This window comes from Phacochoerus africanus, chromosome X (genome assembly GCF_016906955.1).
Source record: "Phacochoerus africanus isolate WHEZ1 chromosome X, ROS_Pafr_v1, whole genome shotgun sequence".
NCBI lineage: Eukaryota > Metazoa > Chordata > Mammalia > Artiodactyla > Suidae > Phacochoerus > Phacochoerus africanus.
The window spans coordinates 116,023,580-116,046,559 of NC_062560.1; the positions used below are offsets into that span (position 1 = coordinate 116,023,580).

Sequence of the window (22,980 nt, forward strand, 5' to 3'; positions counted from 1 at the left end):
TGGGTTAAGAATCTGATTGCAGTGGAGTTCCCATCGTGGCGCAGTGGTTAACGAATCCAACCAGGAACCATGAGGTTGCGGGTTCAATCCCTGGCCTTGCTCAGTGGGTTAAGGAGCCGGCGTTGCCGTGAGCTGTGGCGTAGGTCGCAGACGCGGCTCGGATCCCGCATTGCTGTGGCTCTGGTGTAGGCCAGTGGCTACAGCTCCGATTAGACCCCTAGTCTGGGAATCTCCATATGCCACGGGAGTGGCCTAAGAAATGGCCAAAAGACAAAAAAAAAAAAAAAAAAGAATCTGATTGCGGCAGCATGGGTTGCTGCAGAGGCCAGGGTTCAATCCCCAGCTGGGGCAGTGAGTTAAAGATCTGACATTGCTGCAGCTATGGTGCAGGTTGAAGCTGCAGCTCAGATTTGGTCCCTAGCCCAGGAACTTCCATATGCTGCAGGTGTGGCCAGAAAAAGAATTTTAAAAATAAAATAGAATAAATACCCTAGCCTCTCCAGGTACTAGTTATTTCAGACCTCCCCATGATCAATCAAGCAAATGTATGAAGGTTATAAGAAGAGGCTCAGGAATTGCAAGAGCCACCAGCTCTTGCCTGTTAAACCATTCAGGTAGTTAGGGAGGGGGGGTGCCCTGTGAAGACAGGGCCCCCGCAGCCCCTGCTTTCCTAGGAGCCTACGATGATTTAGGGTCAGAGCCCAAGAACCTGGCAGAAGCAGCTTCTTGGCTATGAATTCCATGCACAGGAGCGATGGGTGAGAAATGAGCCCCACAAACAGATTAGAGAGGGAGGAGGCCAATGCAAACGGGGGCCACTGCGGGTGCTTTGAGCAGCAGCTCCTCATCTGTTGCCTTCCAGAAAGCCCTCCCTCCACCAGCTCACCCTCAGTCCGGCAAGATGCACACAGACGGTCCCAATTGGCCACCACTGTAATACTCTGTTCTGTGCGGTTAAGATTAGCCCTGGCTTTCCCACTGCAAGACCAACTCTTTGGTATCCAGAGCACCCCACCGCCCCGACCCAGGACTCAGCACATAAGAGACATGTGACAAACAATCTTTCATTGGTGGAGCCACAGGATGTACCGTCAGAGAAACCTTAGTACAAATTCCATCTAGAGTGGAAGCCCCATGAGGCCAGGTCTTTAAAAAGTTTTTCACGACTGGATCCTTAGTGTCTGAAAGAGTGCCTGTCACACAGCAGGCAGTCGATCAATGTTTGATGAATTAATGCAAGTCGAGACGCTCTCGCCAGTTGGTGATGAATCACCATCGAGGAAAAGGTATTGCCAAAATGACAGTAAAGTCAAAAGGAAATATCGCTAAGGAAGAAAATAAATCAACTTCCGTGTGACTTTTCAGGAAACATCTGTTATCTGCAATACATACACCTGTTACTGGTCCGAAAAAAAGGGAACCTGGTGACTGTGAGGTGACCAAAGACACTTTCAACTCCATGGTGGCAGATTTCGTTGACTCACCTGCCAATGCGACTGCTCACCTGTCCCGGGTACAACAGGTTCCCTTCGATCTCCTCGTAGAGCACCAGGACCTAAGCAGGCCAGAGATGGGAAGCCCCAAGGACTGTGAGATGTTCCTGGGTGGCTGGGCTGGGCTCTCTTTTTTTTTTGGAACCGTTTACTGTAAAATAGCTGAAATGACAGCCACTACGAGCCACATTCGCTTGTTCGTCCCTTGTACGACAACAGGCTCCGCGTCACAGCAGAGCACCGTGGGACATGGCAAAATATGGCAAGGTAACCCAGGGGAAGCAAGCAGAGGTGACAGGCCACGCGAAAGACCACAAATCCTATGCCCGCAGCCCCTCTGACGGCAGCTAATCCGGGCGGGAAGGGTGTTGTGCCAAAGGTCCTCCCACTTCCTTTCTCTTTCAAGGTCACCTTCAACAATTCCTTTGGCCAAGACCTTTGGCACGCGGCTCATGTCTCTCTGTGAGGCACTCTTTCAAAAGTATGCCCTTGGCAGAGGTGCCCAATCAGTGCCTAACAGACAGAAATCAACCAATAAATGAGTGAATACATGAATGAATGAAGGGTCTTCCATCTGACCCCAAATAAGATTTGTTGCTAGGAAACCATCCAAACACGGTCAGGTGGGCGTCCGGGAGCTCAGGGCTCCAGGCCATTAGGAATGATGCTTAACGTCCACATCTCTCAGCCTCATGTAACCCATGCAGCCTGCGAGGTCAAGTCCACACGCTTCAAGCCTGGTCCTATCTCAAGCGGGGCCCACCCCCAGCAACCCCATCATTTTTCACCATCATCTCCGTGTACACCCCGGAATCCTTTCCTTTCTTCACTGTGCCCCTCTCTGCTACGTGTGCCTCTCGTATGAAAAAGGTCCCTCGACAGTCCCCAGGGCCCTAGCTGTCCCTCAGGGCCCACCATCCAGCAGTCTCCCCCACGGGGGCTTCCCTTACCTCGGCATCGCAGTACACAGTGGCTTCCTCCTTCTCTCAACTCTGTATGATGCTCGAGATTCTGGAAGCTCTGTATGCTGCTCTAGATTCTGCCCACCTGGAAACACCTCCACTATTTCCCACACACACGCCGCCTTTTCTTTCTTTTTTTTTTTTTTTTTTTGTCTTTTTGCTGTTTCTTTGGGCCACTCCTGCGGCATATGGAGGTTCCCAGGCTAGGGGTCCAATCGGAGCTGCAGCCACCGGCCTACGCCAGAGCCACAGCAACGTGGGATCCGAGCCGCGTCTGCAACCTACACCACAGCTCACGGCAACGCCGGATCGTTAACCCACTGAGCAAGGCCAGGGATCAAACCCGCAACCTCATGGTTCCTAGTCGGATTCGTTAACCACTGCGCCACGACGGGAACTCCGCGCCGCCTTTTCCCACAATGCACTGCACTCACCATACAGACGGTGAACAAGCCCTTGCTGACTACGGTCTGTCCTTGCAGCCTAAGATGTAAGCAGGAATTTCTTCCACCAGAAACATCTGTCCTTTGGGCCTGCCTTCCCTGGAAGGCATGGGGAAAACGTTCCTCTGGTAGAACGTGATAAATCGGGGCTCACAGTGTTTCCACCACTTGGGAAAAGAGAAATTTTTCTTTTGGAGGAATAGGACTGAGAGAAGCAAAGAAGGCTGACCAAGCATTTACCCCACCAACAGGAAGGGAAGTTACTGCCTGGGATCACTGCGGAGCAGCAAAGTGACAGAGTCCTGGATGTGCAAATCTCACACCTTGAAAGACCAGTGACATCAAGAGAGTTTGGGTAACAAAAGAAGTAAGAAGTGACCGGAGGACTGGAAAAGCAGAGGTGATCTTCCACGTGACAGTGTGGGACCTCAGCTCGCATATCTTTTTTCTTTTTTTTTAACTTTTAAAAACACGAAACAGATGCACCAACTTGGCATACAGAAACCTGGTAATGATGCTGCATGAGGAGAGACCCAGCTTTCTTTTTAGCCTTATTTTCAGCCACTAAAGAGTCATTTCTATGACGAAAAGTCAACACTTTTCATAGACTGTTAGATAGTTACTTCGTCTAAAATAAAATTTTAAGAGTTCCCATTGCGGCTCAGGGGGTTAAGCACCTGGTGTTGCCACAACCTGAGGCGTAGGTCGCAGATTTGGCTCAGATCCCGCATTGCCGTGCCTGCGTGCAGTATAGTCCTGAAGCTGCATCTCCAATTCAGCCCCTAGCCTGGGAACTTCCATATGCTGCAGGTGCAGCCGTAAAAACAAAAATAAAACAAAATAACTTTTTAAAAATTCATCCGTTCATTACCCATTCAACAAATATTTACTGAACACCTGGTATATGCCAGGTACTAATACAGAAATTTGGTTTAAGATAGGAAATTAAAAGGATTCTATACAAAATCCAGCAAATAAAGACGTCATCTGCAGGTACCCCAACTGTCAAACGTTGATTGGTTTTCATTCTGTTCTCTTTCCTTGAAGGTGATTTTTTTGGGGTCCCCAATCAAGATAAACCCATTCCCAAATATCAGCATATCTTCAAAGAATGCAAACGGGTTACATTACAGGACAAATGCTTGTTTACTCGATCCCAAAAGACATTTCTCCCGAAAGCAGTGGCTAAACTTCTTTTAATAGGAAAATACTACATCCTCTTGGCTTGCGTACATTCCTCAGAAATTATTGGTAAGTAGGCCCAGTTTGCTGGAAGAACGCACAAATCACGAGATGGAGTGGATGTTTCTCAGAGTTGAGGCCTGCTTCGCAGGTCCAGCTCTTCATGAAAGATGTTAAGAGCTTGACCCCTTAAAGATGCCGCTTAAAGTAACATCCACGCTTCCAAAGGGTGGAGAAACCCATCTGTTACTGACCAGAGTGAGACAGGTCCTTACGACAATAACCCTAAGCCTAACCCTAAGCCTTAATACTGTGCAAACTGCGGCACTGCATCTCACCTTAATTTAAGTCCTTCTCTTCCCTCCTGCCCTATTCAATCCCTGAATTGACATGTCCGATCTCTGTAATAATATTCAAGTCCCCAAGAAAGGATAAAGCTGGGATTTTACCCTATTTCTCTAAGTAGAACTAAATTAGGAAGGTAAATCCTCTGCCAAGAAGTCAAATAAAAGTGACATGTGACCCTGTGTCGGCTGGAATGATGTGCATCTCTGAACCCACACACCCCTCGGTGCAGTCAGGTTCAGTGTGCCAGGGGATGACAAGGCCTGGAGCTAACTGGACAGATGTCTGGTGTCACAAGTCTTTCTTCCAGACGATAACAGTGGACGTGGCAATGCCAACCCCGAAATGCAGATATGGGGCAGCTTCTAGACTGAGTGGACATACACCGCCTCTAAAATGTGAGTGAGGAGTTCCCAGGGGGCTCGGTGGCTAAGGATCGGGTGTCATCACTGCTGTGGCGTGGGTTTGATCCCCGGCCTGGGCACTTTCCACAAGTAAATAAATTAAAATATTAGTAAGCAAAGGCCCTAAGCAACTGTGAGGAGCCCTTGCTCGTCTTCATTTGCAATTCACAGGCCAGACCTAGTATTTCCTTTTGGTACTAACCCCCACGTTATCACCGTTATCACCCATGGCTGTGCTGGCAACATCTTCACCCCTCGGACTGATCCCTGGGGGCCCCTCAATGACAGCACATGATCAAATTAGAATAGGACTGGGAGTTCCCATGGTGGCTCAGGGGGTTAAGAACCCAACTAGTGTCCGTGAGGATGAGGGTTCGCTCCCTGGCCTCAGCTGCTGCTCTGATTCGACCCCTAGCCCAGGAACTTCCACATGCCGCAGGCACGGCCCTAAAAAAGAGGCAAAAAAATAGGCTAGGGCTGGAGTAGGGGAGAGCTTGCCAAGATTGTGCTCTGTTGCCCCCAGAAACAGCCTGGATTGGGATCAACATAAAGACCAAATTAGAGCGAGTTAGATTTAAAACAAGATAACTTTGGCACCTTCCATCAGGAAGATTCAATTGATCAACTTTTTGGTTGTTGTTGCCTTTTTTAGGGCCACACCTGCAGCATGCGGAAGGTCCCAGGCTAGGGGTCGAATCGAATCGGAGCTGCAGCTGCCGGCCCACGCCACAGCCACCGCAACGCAGGATCCTTAACCCTCTAAGCGAGGCCAGGGATCGAACCTGAGTCCTCATGGACACTAGTTGGGTTCATTTCTGCTGAGCCCCAACAGGAACTCTTGACCAACTTGTCTAACAAAATGCCTTTCTTTTAGTATGATCAGCGCACATTCAGCTCAACTCAGAAACTACGTTTCCTTTTTGAGTATCACATACTTTAAAAAAGTGGGTTTTTTGCTTTTTCGGTTGTTTTTTTAATAGAGGCAATTGATTTTTAATTTCCTTCCTCAACTATGCCCAATTCAACTGGTTTATTATTTATTTCCTGGGGGCAAAGGAAAAAACTTTTGTCAGTCATCAACAATTAAAAAAAAAAAATGTTGAACTGGTTTTTTTAACTATTTCATGCAACGAAAACAAGAAGCATTTTGCTCCACGGTGGATCATCGAACGTCAAGCTATTGTAATTACAAAACAAGTACTGTTCTTTTTCAATCTTTCATTTTCGATTTTTTTCTTTTTTTCCCACTTTTTTCTTTTTTTCTTTTGGTTTGATAAACAAACACTGTTTCAAAAGACACACATTAAACGATTTCTTCCGGGTAAACATGAGAAACTGAAGAGATCCTTTTTCCACATTCTTCTCAGTTTATGCATAGACTAGGAAAGAGTGAAAAGCTTTCCTGACCCTAGAATTCCAACAGGAATCCGTCCAAACCGTTTCTATTATTAGCACACAAAATGGTAGCTAAAGAAGTTACTGTGGTTGACAACTGAATAATTCATAGCCTCGGAAGAATTCAGTTGCTTTGTCTTCTCCAGTTCCTCTTTAGAACTGGATACCCAAACACGCTTCTAGTCCTGAGTTGTTGCAAAGGAAACCATATACAAATCCTTCTCGGCCGTTACAAATTGGCCACGCTGGGCATGACAACGTGAGCGACAGCAAGACAACAGCTGGAGACGTAACAGGAACGTTTACAACCCGTTTATGAAACTCTTCAGATTACCCACATCTTCCACATGTATCGTCAGAAATTATGGTCCAAGGTTCCAGGCTCTATCCCATGGATAGCATTGGGCTGTAATAGCGCTGAAGTTTAAACTGTCTTTACTGGGCAGGATTCCAAATAAAACATGAAAACAAGATGCATGTGACCTAAAAATAATTTTAAACACATTGCAACACTCCCAATCGAAATTCAAATTATTTTTTTTCTTTTTTTCTTTTTTTCCACCTTTTTTTTTTGCACGTCCAGAAAAAGGGGAAAAAACCTTCAATGAGTGAGTAAAAGACGTTAGTAATATTGACAGCATGAATTTCTGCTGTTCGACGTGAGAACAGAGCTCAGGCTGGCTAGCGCTCTTCATCAAAAATTCCCAGAAATGTTCCACTTTATTTTGTCTTTGGAAGAGCCATGTTGAGGATTAGAAAACATATGGGGATTTTAACCTTCGACTTTATTTTTTAAAAACATTTTTCCAAAAATAAGCGATCTCTGCCAAATAAAGCACAGGACTGAGAAACAAGATGGCTGGATTTTTTTCTTCCCTGGTTTAAGTTTCATCCCCGTCTAAATTCTCCATGTAACTACTATACAACCTCAGAAGCCCTGGGGAAGCCGGCACTCCACAGAGCCCACAGTTTACCCTTTCCTGCATCCAAGGTCCTTCTAGAAAGCATGAGTCACTTCTTAAACAGAATCTGCTTCATGCAACTGTTAAAGAAAAGTGAATTTTTCTGATAATGCATGATTATCATTTGAGAACACTAGTCTACTGGGATGTATTAAAATTCCAATTAGGAACTAGCTTTTATTGAGAGTTTACTCAGTGCCAGGCACTGGTGCTAAGTGCTTTATTTGCCTTCGCTCACCTTTTTTTTTTTTTTTTTTTTTTCCTTTTAGGGCCACACCTGAGGCATATGGAGGTTCCCAGGCTAGGGGTCCAATCGGAGCTGTGGCTGCCGGCCTACGCCACAGGCGCAGCAATGCAGGATCCTTAACCCACTGAGCAAAGCCAGGGATCAAACCCACGTCCTCATGGATACTAGTCGGGTTCATTAACTGCTGAGCCAGAACAGGAATTCCTGCCTTCGGTCATTTAATGCGAAGAGGTGGTAGCATATATCCAATAAGCATATACTTAATAATAATCAAGTAGTATATACCTGATACTACTTACCACTGCCACCAAGGACATTAGCCTTAATAAGTGGCGACCTTGGGTCAGTTCAAGTCCAAAACTCTGGCCCTTAGCCAGGGCACGATCCTACTGCTTCTCAAGAACAAAGGTTCCCTGACCAGGACTCAGGCCCAGACCAAAGCAGAGAAAGTCACAAATTCTGGCCACTAGACCACACAGCCTGACCCCACCCCAAAAGGGCCCAGATGGCTATGTTTGGCAGTCTGCTTTTTATAGTTTTTGGCTCCTGCTGACTTCATTGCTTCCACGGGACACATAGCTATTCGCTCTCTGCCGTGGCCCGCACGCCTCCTCTAGAGCAAGTGCCCTTCTCCCTTTATCACAGCTTTCTATTTGGATGCTGTTTTCCAGTTTACAAAGTGCTCCCACATACCTTATCTCATCTAATCCAATTTGCGATTTCTAATCAGTTTTGGGATGAGCAACCAGATTACCCATAATTCCAACAGGCTTCAATAAATAATAATTAGGCTCCGAGTGAGGGCCTGAGGCGGCCTCCTAGGAATCGAGCGCACAAGTCCAAGTACAAAGATGGGGCATCGCCTTGGCAGCCCCGCTCTTCCCCGCTCCTCCAGTCATTCTATTACCCATTCATTTAATAAACACTGACGGAGCACCTGCCGGGTGCCACGTTCTGTACTGGCTGCTGGCGTTATAAGGATGATCAAGCTCTGGTTCCTGCCTTTGAGAAGCTCCCAGACGAGCAGGGAGAGGAAGGCATCCAGACGGCCGTGGTGAGAGCTGCAGGGCAGCATAAAGGTAGCTGGGTACAAGGGATTGTGAGAAAATGGATGCTAGCTGCCCAATCCAGCGGAGATTTTCCAGAAGAACTGAGGCTAAGGAGGAAGCTAGGTGGACGACACGAGAGGTTGCTGGACAGCAGAACTCTTGATAAGCCAGGGAAATGGTTCTCCACTTGGGCTGCCCATTAAAATCACTCGGGGAGCTTTCAAACCAAATAACCAGACCCAGCCACTTGGAAAACGTTGGGGCAGGATTTACTCAAGCAAACATATACATGCCCTGTGGCCCAGCAGTTCCACGCCTGTGTATAAACCCAACAGAAGTGTGGTTCATGCACAAGGATATTCAGAGCAGCATTGTTCACAGCAACCCCAAACTGGAAACAACTCACACGTCCATCAACAGGTGAATGCATACACAAAAGAGGGGACATCCACACGATGGAAAACCACAGGCAATAAAAAAGAAAGCACGACTAGACCCCACAGAAACACCAGAGACTTGTACAAATATTACCCTCACACAGAAGGTTACATGCTGTACACTTCCACTCATATTAAGCACCAAAGAAAAAAAACGAAGCTACTGTCTTAGAGGTCAGCGCAGTGGTGCCCACTGGTGAGGGGTAGGAAGGGGCAGAAGGCGGGTGGCTTTTGAATGCTGATAATGATGTGTTTCTTAATCGGTGTGCTGATTTATGGATGTGGGCAATCTACAAGGATGCATCAAACTCTATACTTGGGATCTGTGCAGTTTCCCGAATTCATGCTATAGGTCAATATATATTCAAACATTAAAAAGGGGGGGGGGATAGTTCCCTTCGTGGCGCAGCGGTTAACAAATCCGACTAGGATCCATGAGGATGCGGGTTTGATCCCTGGACTTGCTCAGTGGGTCAAGGATCTGGCATGGCTGTGGCTGTGGTGTAGGCCGGCAGCTGTAGCTCCCATTGGACCCCTAGCCTGGGAACCTCCATATGCTGCGGGTGCAGCTCTAAAAAGCAAAAAAAAAAAAAAAAAAGAAGAAGAAGAAGAAGAAATACCAAGGCCTGGGTCTCAGTACAGACCAATTAACCCAAAAGCTCAGTGCGCAAGACCCCAACATTTGTATCTTTTATTTTTTTGTCTTTTTAGGGCAACGCCAGATCCTTAACCCACTGAGGGAGGCCAGCGATTGAACCCGAATCTTCATGGGTCCTAGTCGGGTTCATTACTGCTGAGCCACAACAGGAACTCCCCAACATTTGTATTTTAAAAAACACCCTACGTGGTTCTAATGTACAGCCAAGTGGGAAAAACCAAGCTTAGGTGTTCCTGTATTTGTCAATAGCTTCTTTGGGGAGTTCCTGTCATGGCACAGCAGAAACGAATCCAATTAGGAACCATGAGGTTGTGGGTTCGATCCCTGGCCTCGCTCAGTGGGTTAAGGATCCGGCGTTGCTGTAAGCTGTGGGGTAGGTCGAAGATGCGGCTTGGATCCTGCGTTGCTGTGGCTGTGGTGTAGCCCAGCAGCTGTCGCTCCGATTGGACCCCTAGCCTGGGACCCTCCATATGCTGTGGGTGTTGCCCTAAAAGACAAAACGACAAAAAAAAATAGCTTCTTTGTGGGGGACAGCCTGGCAGGTGGCAAAGGGAACAAGTTCTGAAGAAAGGTACATCAGCGATGACATTCTGGCTCTGTTTTGCATTTGTCGGGATCACCCCCCAGACCTCAGTTTCCACCACAGAGTAATGGGCACAATATCAGGATTGTTGTGAGGAGTAAATAAAATAATACACTCAAAGCACCTAGCACAGTATTTTCCTCCTTCTTGTCTAAGTTCCTAAGTCTCATCCCAGTGATGGGCAGATTGCTGTACAGGAACAAAACTCACGCTCTCCAATTTCCCCTCCTGAATGAGCTTCTTTGTAGGGACTGGAGTAATTCTATACTCGGGCTAGTGATGTCCAACGAATTTGGGACATTTCTGGGCCCTGGTGGCTCACTCCCTTCAGCACCTGCTATCCACGGAGATGGACGGAGAGGAGGCAGACAGTGGGGACAGATGAGCCACGGACCCCCTTCTGGAAAGTTTCGTTCCTGTCCTCACCTCGAAGAACAGTGCCAGCCATGTGAGTTGGCAAAAAGAATAGAAAAAAAGAGTATCTGGGAAGACATACCATCTAGGAACTGTGCCCAGTGAAACACTTTTGTATAAAATGTCATGTTTTAGTAAAAACAAACAAGCAAAACAGAATCCTGGGCTTAGATCAGAAGATTCTGGTGAGAGTGTCAAAGATCACACCAGTCAGCTGTACGCCTTCAGTTAACTAAACTTTTCTGTTTCTCTGGCAAACGAAAGCAAAGCCATCTCTCCTCCATCCTTTACAAGGGCACAGTGAGTTTCAGATAAGATAAGCAGAAAGAAGCCAGCTCCAAAATTAAGCAGCAAAGAAATGCAAGATGAGAATTCTAGGCTGGAGATTGACTTTGTTCCAAACTCCAATCACCAACCACCGCCCTGGCCCCCCCCCACCAAGACTGAGAACTCCGATATTAACCGCTCCAAGCGCACCCAGACACTCCATCAGCCTGAAGCTCACTTATGTAAGAAGAGACTGCAGCACTGCCTGGCATGTGGCAGAATACTTTGCTTAAGAGAAATCCTTGGAAATGCCTCAGCTCAAGTACAAGGGCAGGCCCAGGCCTTAGGTTTTGGAGACAGGCTCTCTCAGTAAGGGAACACCAGAACCGTGGCTGGAGCAAATGATGTCATCGCAGCTCCTCTTACCATGGTCAATGTCAAAATTAAGATAGGAAGTTCAAGGACAAATTGTGGGGTTCCCAGGTAAATATAAGTTAGAAAAGCAGTTGGGACCTTAGAATCGTGCTTTAAAAATTGTATCCTATTCTGTAATGGGTTTTGGTTTACGTGAAGGTTTTCTTGACAAAAATATACACAGTTGGGATAGAAAAATATATTCCCTTTTACTCTATTTTTACTCCCACTACACATTAAGAACATTTTTTAAAAATCGTATGTCACCCCATATCCAAAACCAATACAAACCAGAAATAAAAACATAAGATTTTTGAAGAGACAGATAAACTTAAGGGCTCTCCACTCTAGAGCCAAGGAACGAAATCGCTCAAATACCTGTTGGGTTCCTAAATGACTGGAAAATGAAAACTCGAAATTAATCACAGGCACGTTGGAACACCTTGTAGACACACAAGCCTTGCCCCATCCACAGACCATTCCTGCGACAGACCTGTGTCCTCAACGCCGAAAATATCCCCAAATAGACAGATGCCGGGGGCTGGGGGGGGGGGCATCAAATTAGTAGCAAAAAATAGTACCGTTGAGTCCTGCCCTGGTTCCGGGGGAAAGAAGGAATCCGGTCGAAGGCAAACCTCGGGCCAGAGCCGGACAACTCGCCCCTAAGTTTGGCGCGTCCCCTCTCCGCGCCCTCGGCCCCCGCCCCCGCTCCCGGCACCCGGGAGCTCAGAGCACCGCGAGGCCCTGGCGGAGGGCAGCCCCCGCGGCTGGGGCCGGGAGCCGCGGCCCCGGGGAAGAAGGGCGGCTGCTCTCCAACGGGGGTCCTTCGGCCCCACCCCAGGCCCTCGCGCGCTCCCCTTCCCCTGACCCCTCGCTCCCGGGCGGGTCACCTGGCTCGGCCGCTGCCCGCTGGTCCTCCGGCTGCTCGCTCACTCCAGTCGCGCCGCCGCTGCCTCCTGGAAGCGGCTCGCCCTCCCGAGTCACGGGGCCGGCGAGCGGGCGGCCGAGCCCGTGCCAAGGCTGCGGGAACCGTTCGACCCTGCCGGAGCTGGGACCCTGCCCCGAGCGCGGCCGCCACCAGGGCGAAACTGGAGAGCTGGGCTCGGCTCGGCCAGCGGGGAGGGGCGGCTGCAACTTTGCTCCTGGACGCGGTCGAGGAGGGGGCGCCCGTCTCCAAACTCCGTGCAGCGCCCGCAACCTCTCCAGTCCAGGGATTTTTTTTTTTTTTTTAACCTAAAGGGAAGCCAGATTCTTGCCCTCAAGTTCTTGTTTCCAGCGCGGCTGGGCCGCTCGGCGGGCGGAGGAGCGCGGGGCCGAGAGCGGGGTGCGAGAGACGCGCCCCGCTGGCTGCGCTGGCGGCGAGCCGGCCGAGGGCGCGCGGGGCGGCGGCTGCCCGGGGAACCTGCCTCCGCGGCTGCTCCGGACCCCACTCTCGGTACCGCGCCGGCTCCCTCCAGCCGGGAGCCGGCGCCTGGCAGGGAGAGCGGCCTGGAGGGACCCGGCCAGCAGCGGGAAAGCAGTGACCCGGACCTGGATCGCCGAAGTAGGAACTGGAAGTGACAGCGGCGCAGGGCAGAGCCGCAGCAGCAGCCGCCGCCGCCGCCGCCGCCGCCGCCGCCCGGGTAGCGGTGGCAGCAGCAGAAGCGGCGGAGCAGCGGCTGCGGCCACACTGCGCATGCTGAGGCCGCCGGCTTCGGCCCGGAGCCCAAGGCTGCCGCCGCCCGGCCTGCCGCCGGCCGCGGCCAGAGCCTCGGGCGGGAATCCCGGTCTCACAGAGAAGCCCTGCCCGGTAGCCCGCTTCCGCCTCCGGCCCCGGACGCGGCTCGGACCCCCCGAGCTCTAGGGTGAGCCGCGGAGACACCCCAGCAAGGAAGCGCTCCCCAGCGGCCCTGCACACCCCTCCCCTCTCCGAACTCTCCTGGCTGCCCTGCCCGCGCTGTCTGATAAAAGGCCCCCCATCACATAATCCCTTTGAGGGAGAATGAGACGGCTCGTGGCAGATGGGAAATATATTTCCGACCTTACTTGCAGTCCAGTTTTTACAGAAATACAACGCAGCCGGTAGACTAGGATGGCCGGTCACGGGTGTCATTTGATGTAACTCATGGAAATTCCAGTAGGAGTGGCAGATTGGTTCAACGGGGAAAAAAAAAAAAAAAAAAGACCAAAAACTTACCCAAATCCTCTTTAGTCCTCCCACTAGCTCAAATTGAGCAGCTAAATACACAAAGCTTTCCCCAGCGGAAACGGATGGAAATGATCCAGTTAAAAACCGTGTCCAACAGTGAGGCTCTACCAGCTCTTACTCCGGTCTCTTCATTTTACAGATGAAGAGCTCTAGGGGGCTGTGGCTTCTCTAAGAGAAGGTGGCGGGTTCGGGGCCTGAAGGAAGGTCCGCTGATACCCACAGCAGTTACTGCCTGGCCTTGTGCCGCGGCGCTGCTCCAGGGAGGCTTTGCTCTCCTAGAGCTGGAATTCTCTTTCGGTAGATTTAGCCTTGACTCATGATCATTAGTAGAAATGCCTTCCTTCCAGAATTGCTTCCCTGCAGAGCAGCCCCTGGGAAATGGCAAATCGTCCATCCCCCAGGCCCCACTTTGGGGAGGGCACCCATGCTGTTCCAATGACAAGGCAGATGGAGTGACTCAGGGAGACAGGAGGCAGTGAGCGGATGGGGGCAAAGAAAAAGCCACACCGATACCAGCTGGTGAGAGAGAGAAGGAGGGAGGAAAGGAAGGAGAAAAAGAAAGAGGGAAGCACAAACAGCCTCACGTTCACTCGATGAAATCTTTCATGAACAAAACATCTTTGTGCAAAGTAGGTTTGGCCCCGGAGCAGAATAGGAGATGGCAGGGTATCTGGAGCTGGGACAGACCCATCATTCATGGGGCTGTAGCCAGGACAACACGGCCAGAGAGGTACCACCCAGGCCACTCTCAAATGAGCACGAGAACAGTATCTGTCCCTGACTCCTGCCAAGTTCCAAGGCAGGACAAAGACAAAAGTACCTTTCCTAGAATAGCGTTGTCAAGGGACGGCCTGATCACATTAGCAACACTCTACCTAGACACGAGGATTTTTCTATATGTTCTGGAAGATTTTCACTTGAGGCCTGAACATCCTCCCTACCCTCTCCATTCTGTAAATAAATAAAAAAGATACATTTGGTTCCCAGTAAAGGAAATACAAATGAACTACAAAGGGGTGAGAAACGTCTAAACTCACTAGGAATCATGAAATTCAAGTCAGAGCACTAAATTAAATACCATTTTCACCCAACATTTTAGCAAACATTAAAGATAAATAATACGCAGGAGTTCTCATGTAGATCAGTGGCTTGGGTCACTGCCGTGGCACGGGTTCAATCCCCAGCCCAGGAACTTCTACATGCTGTGAGTGCGGCCCCCCAGAAAGATAAATAATATCCGGGGCCACCAGGGATATGAGGAAGAAGGCACTTTCTACACTATTAGTGGGACTATAACTTCGTATAGCATTTTGAAGGGGAAATTCAGAGTATCAAATTTTGACACAGTAATCCCATTTCTGTGAAGAAAGATGCTTCGAGAATAACTACTATTGGAGTTCCCATCATGGCTCAGAGGAAACGAATCTGACTAGGATCCACGAGGCTCAGGTTTGATCCTTGGCCTTGCTCAGTGGGTCAAGGCTCCGGTGTTGCTGTGAGCTGTGGTGTAGGTCACAGATGATTCGACCCCTAGCCTGGGAACCTCCATACGCCACCGGTACAGCCCTAAAAAGACAAAAAAAAAAGTCTAATCACTGCTGTACACAAACCTCTATATACATATACACCATGACCCACTGGTATTTATCCCAGGACTGCAAGATTGATTTAACATATGAAAATTAATCAATGTAATACAACATACCTTAACAGATAGCATTTGGCACCCTTTCAAGACAAAAACACTCAAAAAACTAGGAATAGAAGTGAATTCCTGGAATTCATTGTGGCTCAGCAGTAACGAATCTGACTAGTATCCCTGAGGATGTGGGTTCAATCCCTGGCCTCGCTCAGTGGGTCGGGTATCCATCATTGCAGTGGGATCTATGGTGTGGGTTGCAGACGTGGCTCGGATCCGGTGTTGCTGTGGCTGTGGCGTAGGCCCACATTCACCCCTTCATCTGGGAACCTTCATATGCCACGGGTGCAGCCCTAAAACAAAATAAAACAAAACAAAAAAAGAAGTGAACTCCTTCAACCTGATAAAGAGCATCTATGAAAACTCACAACAAGGTAAGGAATGATGAAAAACTGAAAGCTTCCCCCTAAGATCAAAAACAAGACTAGGGTGTCATTCTCATCACTTCTCTTCAGCACTGTTCTAAAGGTTCTAGCCAGGCAGATGAGCCAAGGACATGAAATAAAAGGCATCCAGATTGGAAGGGAAGAAGTAAGAGAAGAAGTGCCCAGATGACATGATCTCGTACAAGAAAACCACAAGGAATCCAGCAAACTATCAGGCCTAATGAACAAGTTAAACAAGGCTGAAGGACACAAGATCAATAGACAGAAATCAATGGTATTGCTACGCACTGGTAATGAACCACCCAGATATGAAATTAAGAAAACAATTCTATTTGTAATAGTTTCAAAAGGAATAAAATACTTTGGATAAACTCAACTAAGGAGGTCCAAGGCATGTTCCCTGAAAATTACAAAACAATGTGGAATGAAATTTTAAAGACCTAAATCAATGGAAAGACATCCTGTGTTTATGGATCAGAAGACTTAATATGGTTCAGATGGCAGTACTCCCCAAAGCAATATACAGACTGAACACAATCCTTATTAAAATTCCAGCTGGCTTTTTTGCAGAAATGGACAGGCTGATCCTAAAATCCATATGGGCACACAAGAGATCAAGAGTAGCCAAAACTATTTTGAAAACGAAGAACAAAGTTGGCGGACGCATGCTTTCTGATCTGAAAGCTTACTACACAGCTACATTAATCAAGTCAATGAGAGAAAGAAAAGGCTTTTCAACAAATGGTGTTGAGATAATTGGATATCCACGTGTGAAAGAATGAATCCAGACCCCTATCTCACACCCCGAACACAAAGTAACTCAAAATGGTCAAAGAACTAAATGTAAGGGCTAAACCTTGAACATTCTTAGAGGAAAACAGGAGTAGAGCTTCACGACCTTGCGTTAGGCAATGGTTTCTTACACGTAGTTACCCAAAACACAAGCAATTTGATGAAATTTGACTTCATCAGCATTTAAAAACTTTTGTGTTTCGGGAGTTCCCGTTGTGGCGCAGTGGAAACGAATCCAACTAGGAACCAGGAGGTTGCGGGTTTGAGCCCTGGCCTCGCTCAGTGGGTTAAGGATCCCGTATTGCCGTGAGCTGTGGTGTAGGTTGCAGATGCGACTCAGATCTGGCATTGCTGCGGCTCCGGCGTAGGCTGGCAGCAACAGCTCCGATTCGACCCCTAGCCTGGGAACCTTCATATGTCGAGGGTGCAGCCCTAAAAAGACAAAAGACAAAAAAACTTCTGTGTTTCAAAACATACTGTCATCAAAATACCCATGGCACTTTTCACAGAACTAGAATTTTAAAATCTGATGGAAACACAAAAGACTCCAAATAGCCAAAACAATCTTGACAAAGAAGGACAGAGCTGGAGAAATCATGTGCCCTGACTACAGACTATACTACAAAGCTACAGTAGTACAAACAGTATGGTACTGGCACAAAAACAGACAGATTGATCAATGGAACAAGAGAGAAAGTCCAGAAATAAACCCATGAACCTACAGCCAATTAATCTACAACAAAGGAGGCAAGAATATACCTTTTGGAGAAAAGACAGTATCTTCAATAAGTGGTACTGGGAAAACTGAAGAGCTGCATGTAAAACAATGAAATACCATTCTCTAATACTACACAAAAATAAATTCCAAAGTTCCTGTTATGGCTCAGCAGTAATGAACCTGACTAGTATCCATGAGGATGCAGGTTCAATCCCTGGCCTTGCTCAGTGGGTTAAGGATCTGGTATTGCCATGAGCTGTGGTGTAGGTCACAGATGCACCTCGGATCTGGCATTGCTGTGGCTGTGGCAATGGCATAGGCCAGAAGCTGCAGCTCCGATTCTACCCCTAGCCCTGGAACTTCCATATGCTGCAGATGTGGCCCTAAAAAAGCAATAAATAAATAAATAAACTCAAAATTAGTTAAAGACCTAAAGGCAAGACCGGATACTATAAAAATTTCTATAGGAAAACACAGGCTGAACATTCTGACATAAAGTAATATTTGGTGTGGAGGGTCTGCCTTCTAAAGCAAAAGAAATAAAAGCAAAAATGAACAAATGGTGCCTAAATTATACTTTAGAGCTTTTGCACAGCAAAGAAAACCAGCAACAAAACTGAGACAACATACTGAATGGGAGTAAATATCTGCAAATGATATGATCAATAAAGGGCACAATATCTGACACATATAAACAGCTCATATAACTCAACACCAAAAAAATAAAAATAAAAACCCAAACACCCCAATTAAAAAATGGGCAGAAGCAAGAAACACATGAAAAGATGTTCAACATCACTCATGATTAGAGGAATGCAAATCAAAACCACTATGAGGTACCACCTTCCACCAGCCAGAATGGCCATCATCCAAAAGTTTACAAACAATAAGTGCTGGAGAGGGTGTGGGGAAAAAGGAACCCTCGTACACTGTTGGTGGGATTGTAAATTGGTGCAACCACTGTGGAAAGCAGTATGGAGATTCCTCAGAAAACTAAACATAGAACTACCATTTGGAGTTCCCGTCATGGCGCAGTGGTTAACGAATCTGACTAGGAACCATGAGGTTGCGGGTTCGGTCCCTGGCCTTGCTCAGTGGGTTAACGATCCGGTGTTGCTGTGAGCTGTGGTGTAGGTTGCAGACGCGGCTGGGATCCCGCGTTGCTGTGGCTCTGGCGTAGGCCAGTGGCTACAGCTCTGATTCGACCCCTAGCCTGGGAACCTCCATATGCTGCGGGAGCGGCCCAAAGAAATAGCAAAAAGACAAAAAAAAAAAAAAAAGAACTACCATTTGATCCAGCAACCCCACTCCTGGGCATCTACCCAGAGAAAACCACGACTCGCAAAGACACTTGTACTCCAATGTTCACTGCAGCACTATTTACAATAGCCAAGACATGGAAATAACCTAAATGTCCATCGACAGAGGAGTGGATCCAGAAGATGTGGTACATATACACAATGGAATATTACTCAGCCATCAAAAAGAACAAAATACTGGCATTCGTAGCAATATGGATGGACCTAGAAACTATCATGCTAAGTGAAGTCAGTTATACAATGAGACACCAACATCCAAAGCTTTCACTGACATGTGGAATCTGAAAAAAAGGACAGACGAAACTTCTTTGCAGAACAGATGCCGACTCACAGACATTGAAAAAACTTATGGTCTCCGGAGGAGACAGTTTGTGGGTGGGGGGATGTACTTGGGCTGTGAGATGGAAATCCTGTGAAATCAGATTGTTATGATCATTATACAACTACAGATGTGATAAATTCATTTGAGTAATAAAAAAATGGAAAAAATTCCACATATAAGTGATAACATACAGTATTTGTTTTTCTCTGACTTATTTTACTAAGCACAGTACCCTCCAAGTCCATCCATGTTGTTGTAAATAGCAAAATTTCATTATTTTCATGGATGAGTAATATTCCATTGTATATATAAGTATATATATATAATAAATACATTTCATATCTTCTTTAAAAAAAAGGGGGGGGGGGAAAAGAACTGAATAGACATTTTTCCAAAGAGGAAATGCAGATGGCCAACAGGCACGTGAAAACATACTTAACATCACTAATCATCAGGGAAATTTGAATCAAAACCACAATGAGATCGCACCTAACACCTGTCGGAACGGCTATCATCAAACAGAACATAGGGAGTTCCCATAATGGCTCAGTGGAAACGAAACTTACTAGCATCCATGACGTTGTGGGCTCGATCCCTGGCCTCACTCAGTGGGTTAAGGATTCAGCGTTGCCGTGAGCTGTGGTGTAGGTCAAAGACGTGGCTCAGATCTGGCATTGCTGTGGCTCTGGCATAGGCCGGTGGCTACAGCTCCGATTAGACCCCTAGCCTGGGAACCTCCATATGCCGCGGGAGCGGCCCTAGAAAAGGCAAAAAGATAAAAAGAAAAAAAAGAAAAAAAAAGAAAAGAAAAAAGATATTATCAAAGTTTGGGAGGTACTTCAGAGACACTTTTGTTTCCCAGCTGTCTCCACAGACTCCCCTGAGCAGTTGCTAGCTATGTGAGCCCCGGAGGCCCTGGGACACTACAGCCACATGAGAACACAAAGATGAAGGTCGCTTGGAGAAGTCCACTGGCCATCTGCAGGGTCAGAAGGCAGTAGCTTTTGTGTGTGTGTGTGTGTGTGTGCGAGGCATGAGGAAGTTCCCAGTCCAGAGATCAAACCTGTGCCACAGCAGTAACAATGCCAGATCCCCAACCCGCCACCAGGGAGTTCTCAGAAGCCAGCGGCTCTTTAATGCAGACACCACGCCCCACAGAAAACACTCAAATTGTCAGTGCACTGCTGCATCTCAGGCTTCATTTTTCTACATTTCCAAACTGACCATTCCAAGCTGGCACTCTTTCTTTATAGAAACAATAGTGTGTTCTTGGCCATTATCAAGCCCTGCTCTTCTTGCTTTTTGTGCATTAACCGTTTTATAGCATCAACAAAACTTTACTAAGCGTGCCTTATACTAGGCACTGTGCTCAGTACTTTAGGCTTGAGAGATACTCTATCTAAAAGTGACAAGAGGGAGTTCCCTTGTGGTGCAGTAGGTTAAGGACCTGGTGGTGTCACTGCTGCAGCTTGGGTGGCTGCTGTGGCTCAGGTTCCATCCCTGGCCCAGGAACTTCCACATGCTGAGGGCGTGGCAAAAAAAAAAAAAAAAAAAAAAAACAGAGCGGGAGTCCAATGGTGGTTATCGGGGGCGAAGGGCGGGAGGATAGAAACCAACGTTGGCTAAGGGTACGAACTTGCAAGGAGTGGCAAATACACCACAGAGAGCTAATGCCCATGACAGTGAACACAGATGACAGTCATACTGTCCTCACAGGATGCGATAAACTGCAATCATACTCCAATCCATAACAATGGCATTCATAATCTAACACCTAAATGTATCAAAGTAACACATCGGGAGTTCCCGTCGTGGCGCAGTGGTTAACGAATCCGACTAGGAACCATGAGGTTGCGGGTTCGGTCCCTGCCCTTGCTCAGTGGGTTGACGATCCGGCGTTGCCGTGAGCTGTGGTGTAGGTTGCAGACGCGGCTCGGATCCCATGTTGCTGTAGCTCTGGCGTAGGCCAGTGGCTGCAGCTCCAATTTGACCCCTAGCCTGGGAACCTCCATATGCCGTGGGACCAGCCCTAGAAAAGGCAAAAAGACAAAACAAACAAACAACAAAAAAAAAACAATCCTAGGCAGAAGTTCCCCGGTAGCCCACCGGGTTAAGGATCAGGTATTGTCACTGCTTTGGCTGGGGTCACTGCTATGGCACAGGTTTGATCCCTGGCCTGGGACCTTCAGCATGATGCAGGCAAGATAAATAAATAAAACAATCCCCAATTCTTGCATGAGATATTATGAATGTCTCCATTATACAGATGTAGAACCTGGAGCAGAGAGAGGCCAAATAACTAGTCACACAATCAGTAATTGACCAAGGCAAGATTCTGACCCAGGTCTGTCTGTCAAGCCAGAAAAGGTACGTGCTGAATGATGATGCGAGGTGTTGCCTTCCCACAATATTCATGTGATGTTCAGGCCAGCCGAATTACCAGAAAGAGATGAAAATATGCCTGGTGCCTTTCATGTAAGAAATGAAAATTACGTTATACTTTTTTTAAGAAAGATTTGTAGCCAAAGTGGATAAAAATATTTTAAGCATGGGTGCTTCAAGGAGTAAGCATGAGTTATCAGAAAAATCCACTCCTGTGAAACCACTCATTCTCCAACAATGCCAGCCCCAGGAGGTGTTTCTGCATCATTGAATGTACTTAGAACTGCAAAGAAGCTCAGTACCCCTTGTGGCAGCTTCAGAGTGCAGAAATCATTGGCAACCTCACCTTGCTTTTATTTGACAGATAAAAAAAGCTCAAAAGCCATACACACCCATGTGCCCATGCTGTGTGCACACACACAAACACACACACACACACACACTCAGCTAAAATTGGGCAACAGGGAACCCTGCAATAAAATATTCTGAGACAAGCCTGATGCTATGGCTAACTTTAGGGAAAATTCTGCAGGAAGCAAAGTTTCTCTGGGGCAAAAGTACTTGCACTGCTACCCCTGACAGCTGACACTCGGAAAAGACTTACTACGCACCACGCACTCTTCCAGGGCCATGAATTCATTGAACTCTCACTCGGATCCTATGAGCTGGGTGCACTATGGTTGCCGTTTTACAGGTGGGGAGGCTGAGGCATAAAGGCGTAGTTCAGTTACATGGCCAAGGTCACAAAGCTACTAGTGAGAGAAAACAGATTTGAACCCAAGCAATCGGACATCAGCGTCTGGGCTCAAACCATTGCTAATACTTCTCCACAAATACTGCTACACTTCTCATCTACACTTCTTATGTCCCTGGTCCTGTGCTGAGCACTCTGCATACCTCACCTCATAGACCTTTGGAGCTTGGGGCTCTTAGCTCTACATTTTTTTTTCTTTTTAGGGCTGCACCCACAGCATATGGAAGTTCCCAGGCTCGAAGTCAAATCAGAGCTGCAGCTGCTGGCTTACACCACAGCCACAGCCACGCGGGATCCGAGCCGCGTCTGGGACCTACACCACAGCTCTGGGCAACGCCGGATCCTTAACCCACTAAGCGAGGCCAGGGATCGAACCTGCATGCTCATGGATCCTAGTCGGGTTCATTATCACTGAACCACAACAGAAGCTCTGAAAGGTACCATATTTTGGAGTTCCTGTCGTGGAGCAGTGGGAACAAATCCGACTAGGAACCCGAGCTTTCAGGTTTGGGTTAAGGATCCGGCGTTGCCCAGAGCTGTGGTGAAGGTTGCAGACGCGGCTTGGATCCTACGTTGCTGTGGCTCTGGCGTAGGCTGGCAGGTGTAGCTCTGATTAGATCCCTAGCCTGGGAACCTCCATATGCCACAAACAAAAAACAACAAAAAAAGAAAGAATGAAAGGTACCATATTTAGAATGTTGATATTGTTTTGTTTGGGAGTCGGTTTCTGGAAAAGACGAACCAGCAAGCTGCGACCTGGGACCACCGAGCTTAACCGCAAGCTTCCTGTTGGCTGTTTTACTACAGCACTTTCCACTACAACCGAGGGAAAGATGATGATATGATGCCAGGGAAGGCAACCTGAGTGGCCTTACCTCTACCTGAAGGGCGGCACATCCTTTCAGGAAGTCACTGATGTTGTTGGTGCAGTCAGCTTCGGTTTGGGGCTCCAGACAGTACTAGAGAAACAGAGTCAAATGTCACTCGGAGACTGTCACCCTAGGAGGGGCATGTCGTATGCATCACTGGCTGAGAACTAGAGAAGGCACACTTGTTAAGGCAGGGCCAGCGTCGCTGTCAATCCAGGAAGAGAAATTTACCACTGAAGGAAGTGATGCAAAAATCTAAACGGTCGGTCTTATTTCAAATGTCACCAAGCCCTTAG

General features: G+C 47.7%; 1 protein-coding gene across 7 annotated transcripts in view; it reads right to left on the reverse strand.

The window, feature by feature from the left end:
• The window catches only part of ARHGEF6 (Rac/Cdc42 guanine nucleotide exchange factor 6), a 113,989-nt gene that overhangs the window by 89,099 nt on the left and 1,910 nt on the right, over positions 1-22,980 (reverse strand). For 5 of the 7 annotated variants that reach the window (XM_047765791.1, XM_047765796.1, XM_047765793.1 and 2 more), the window contains one exon: positions 22,691-22,774. In XM_047765791.1, coding sequence (XP_047621747.1) covers positions 22,691-22,774 — 84 coding nt within the window. Of the gene's footprint in view, positions 1-11,836; positions 11,856-12,145; positions 12,801-22,690; positions 22,775-22,980 lie in introns of those variants that run through there. The other 2 variants (XM_047765797.1, XM_047765798.1) reach the window with 2 other exon arrangements.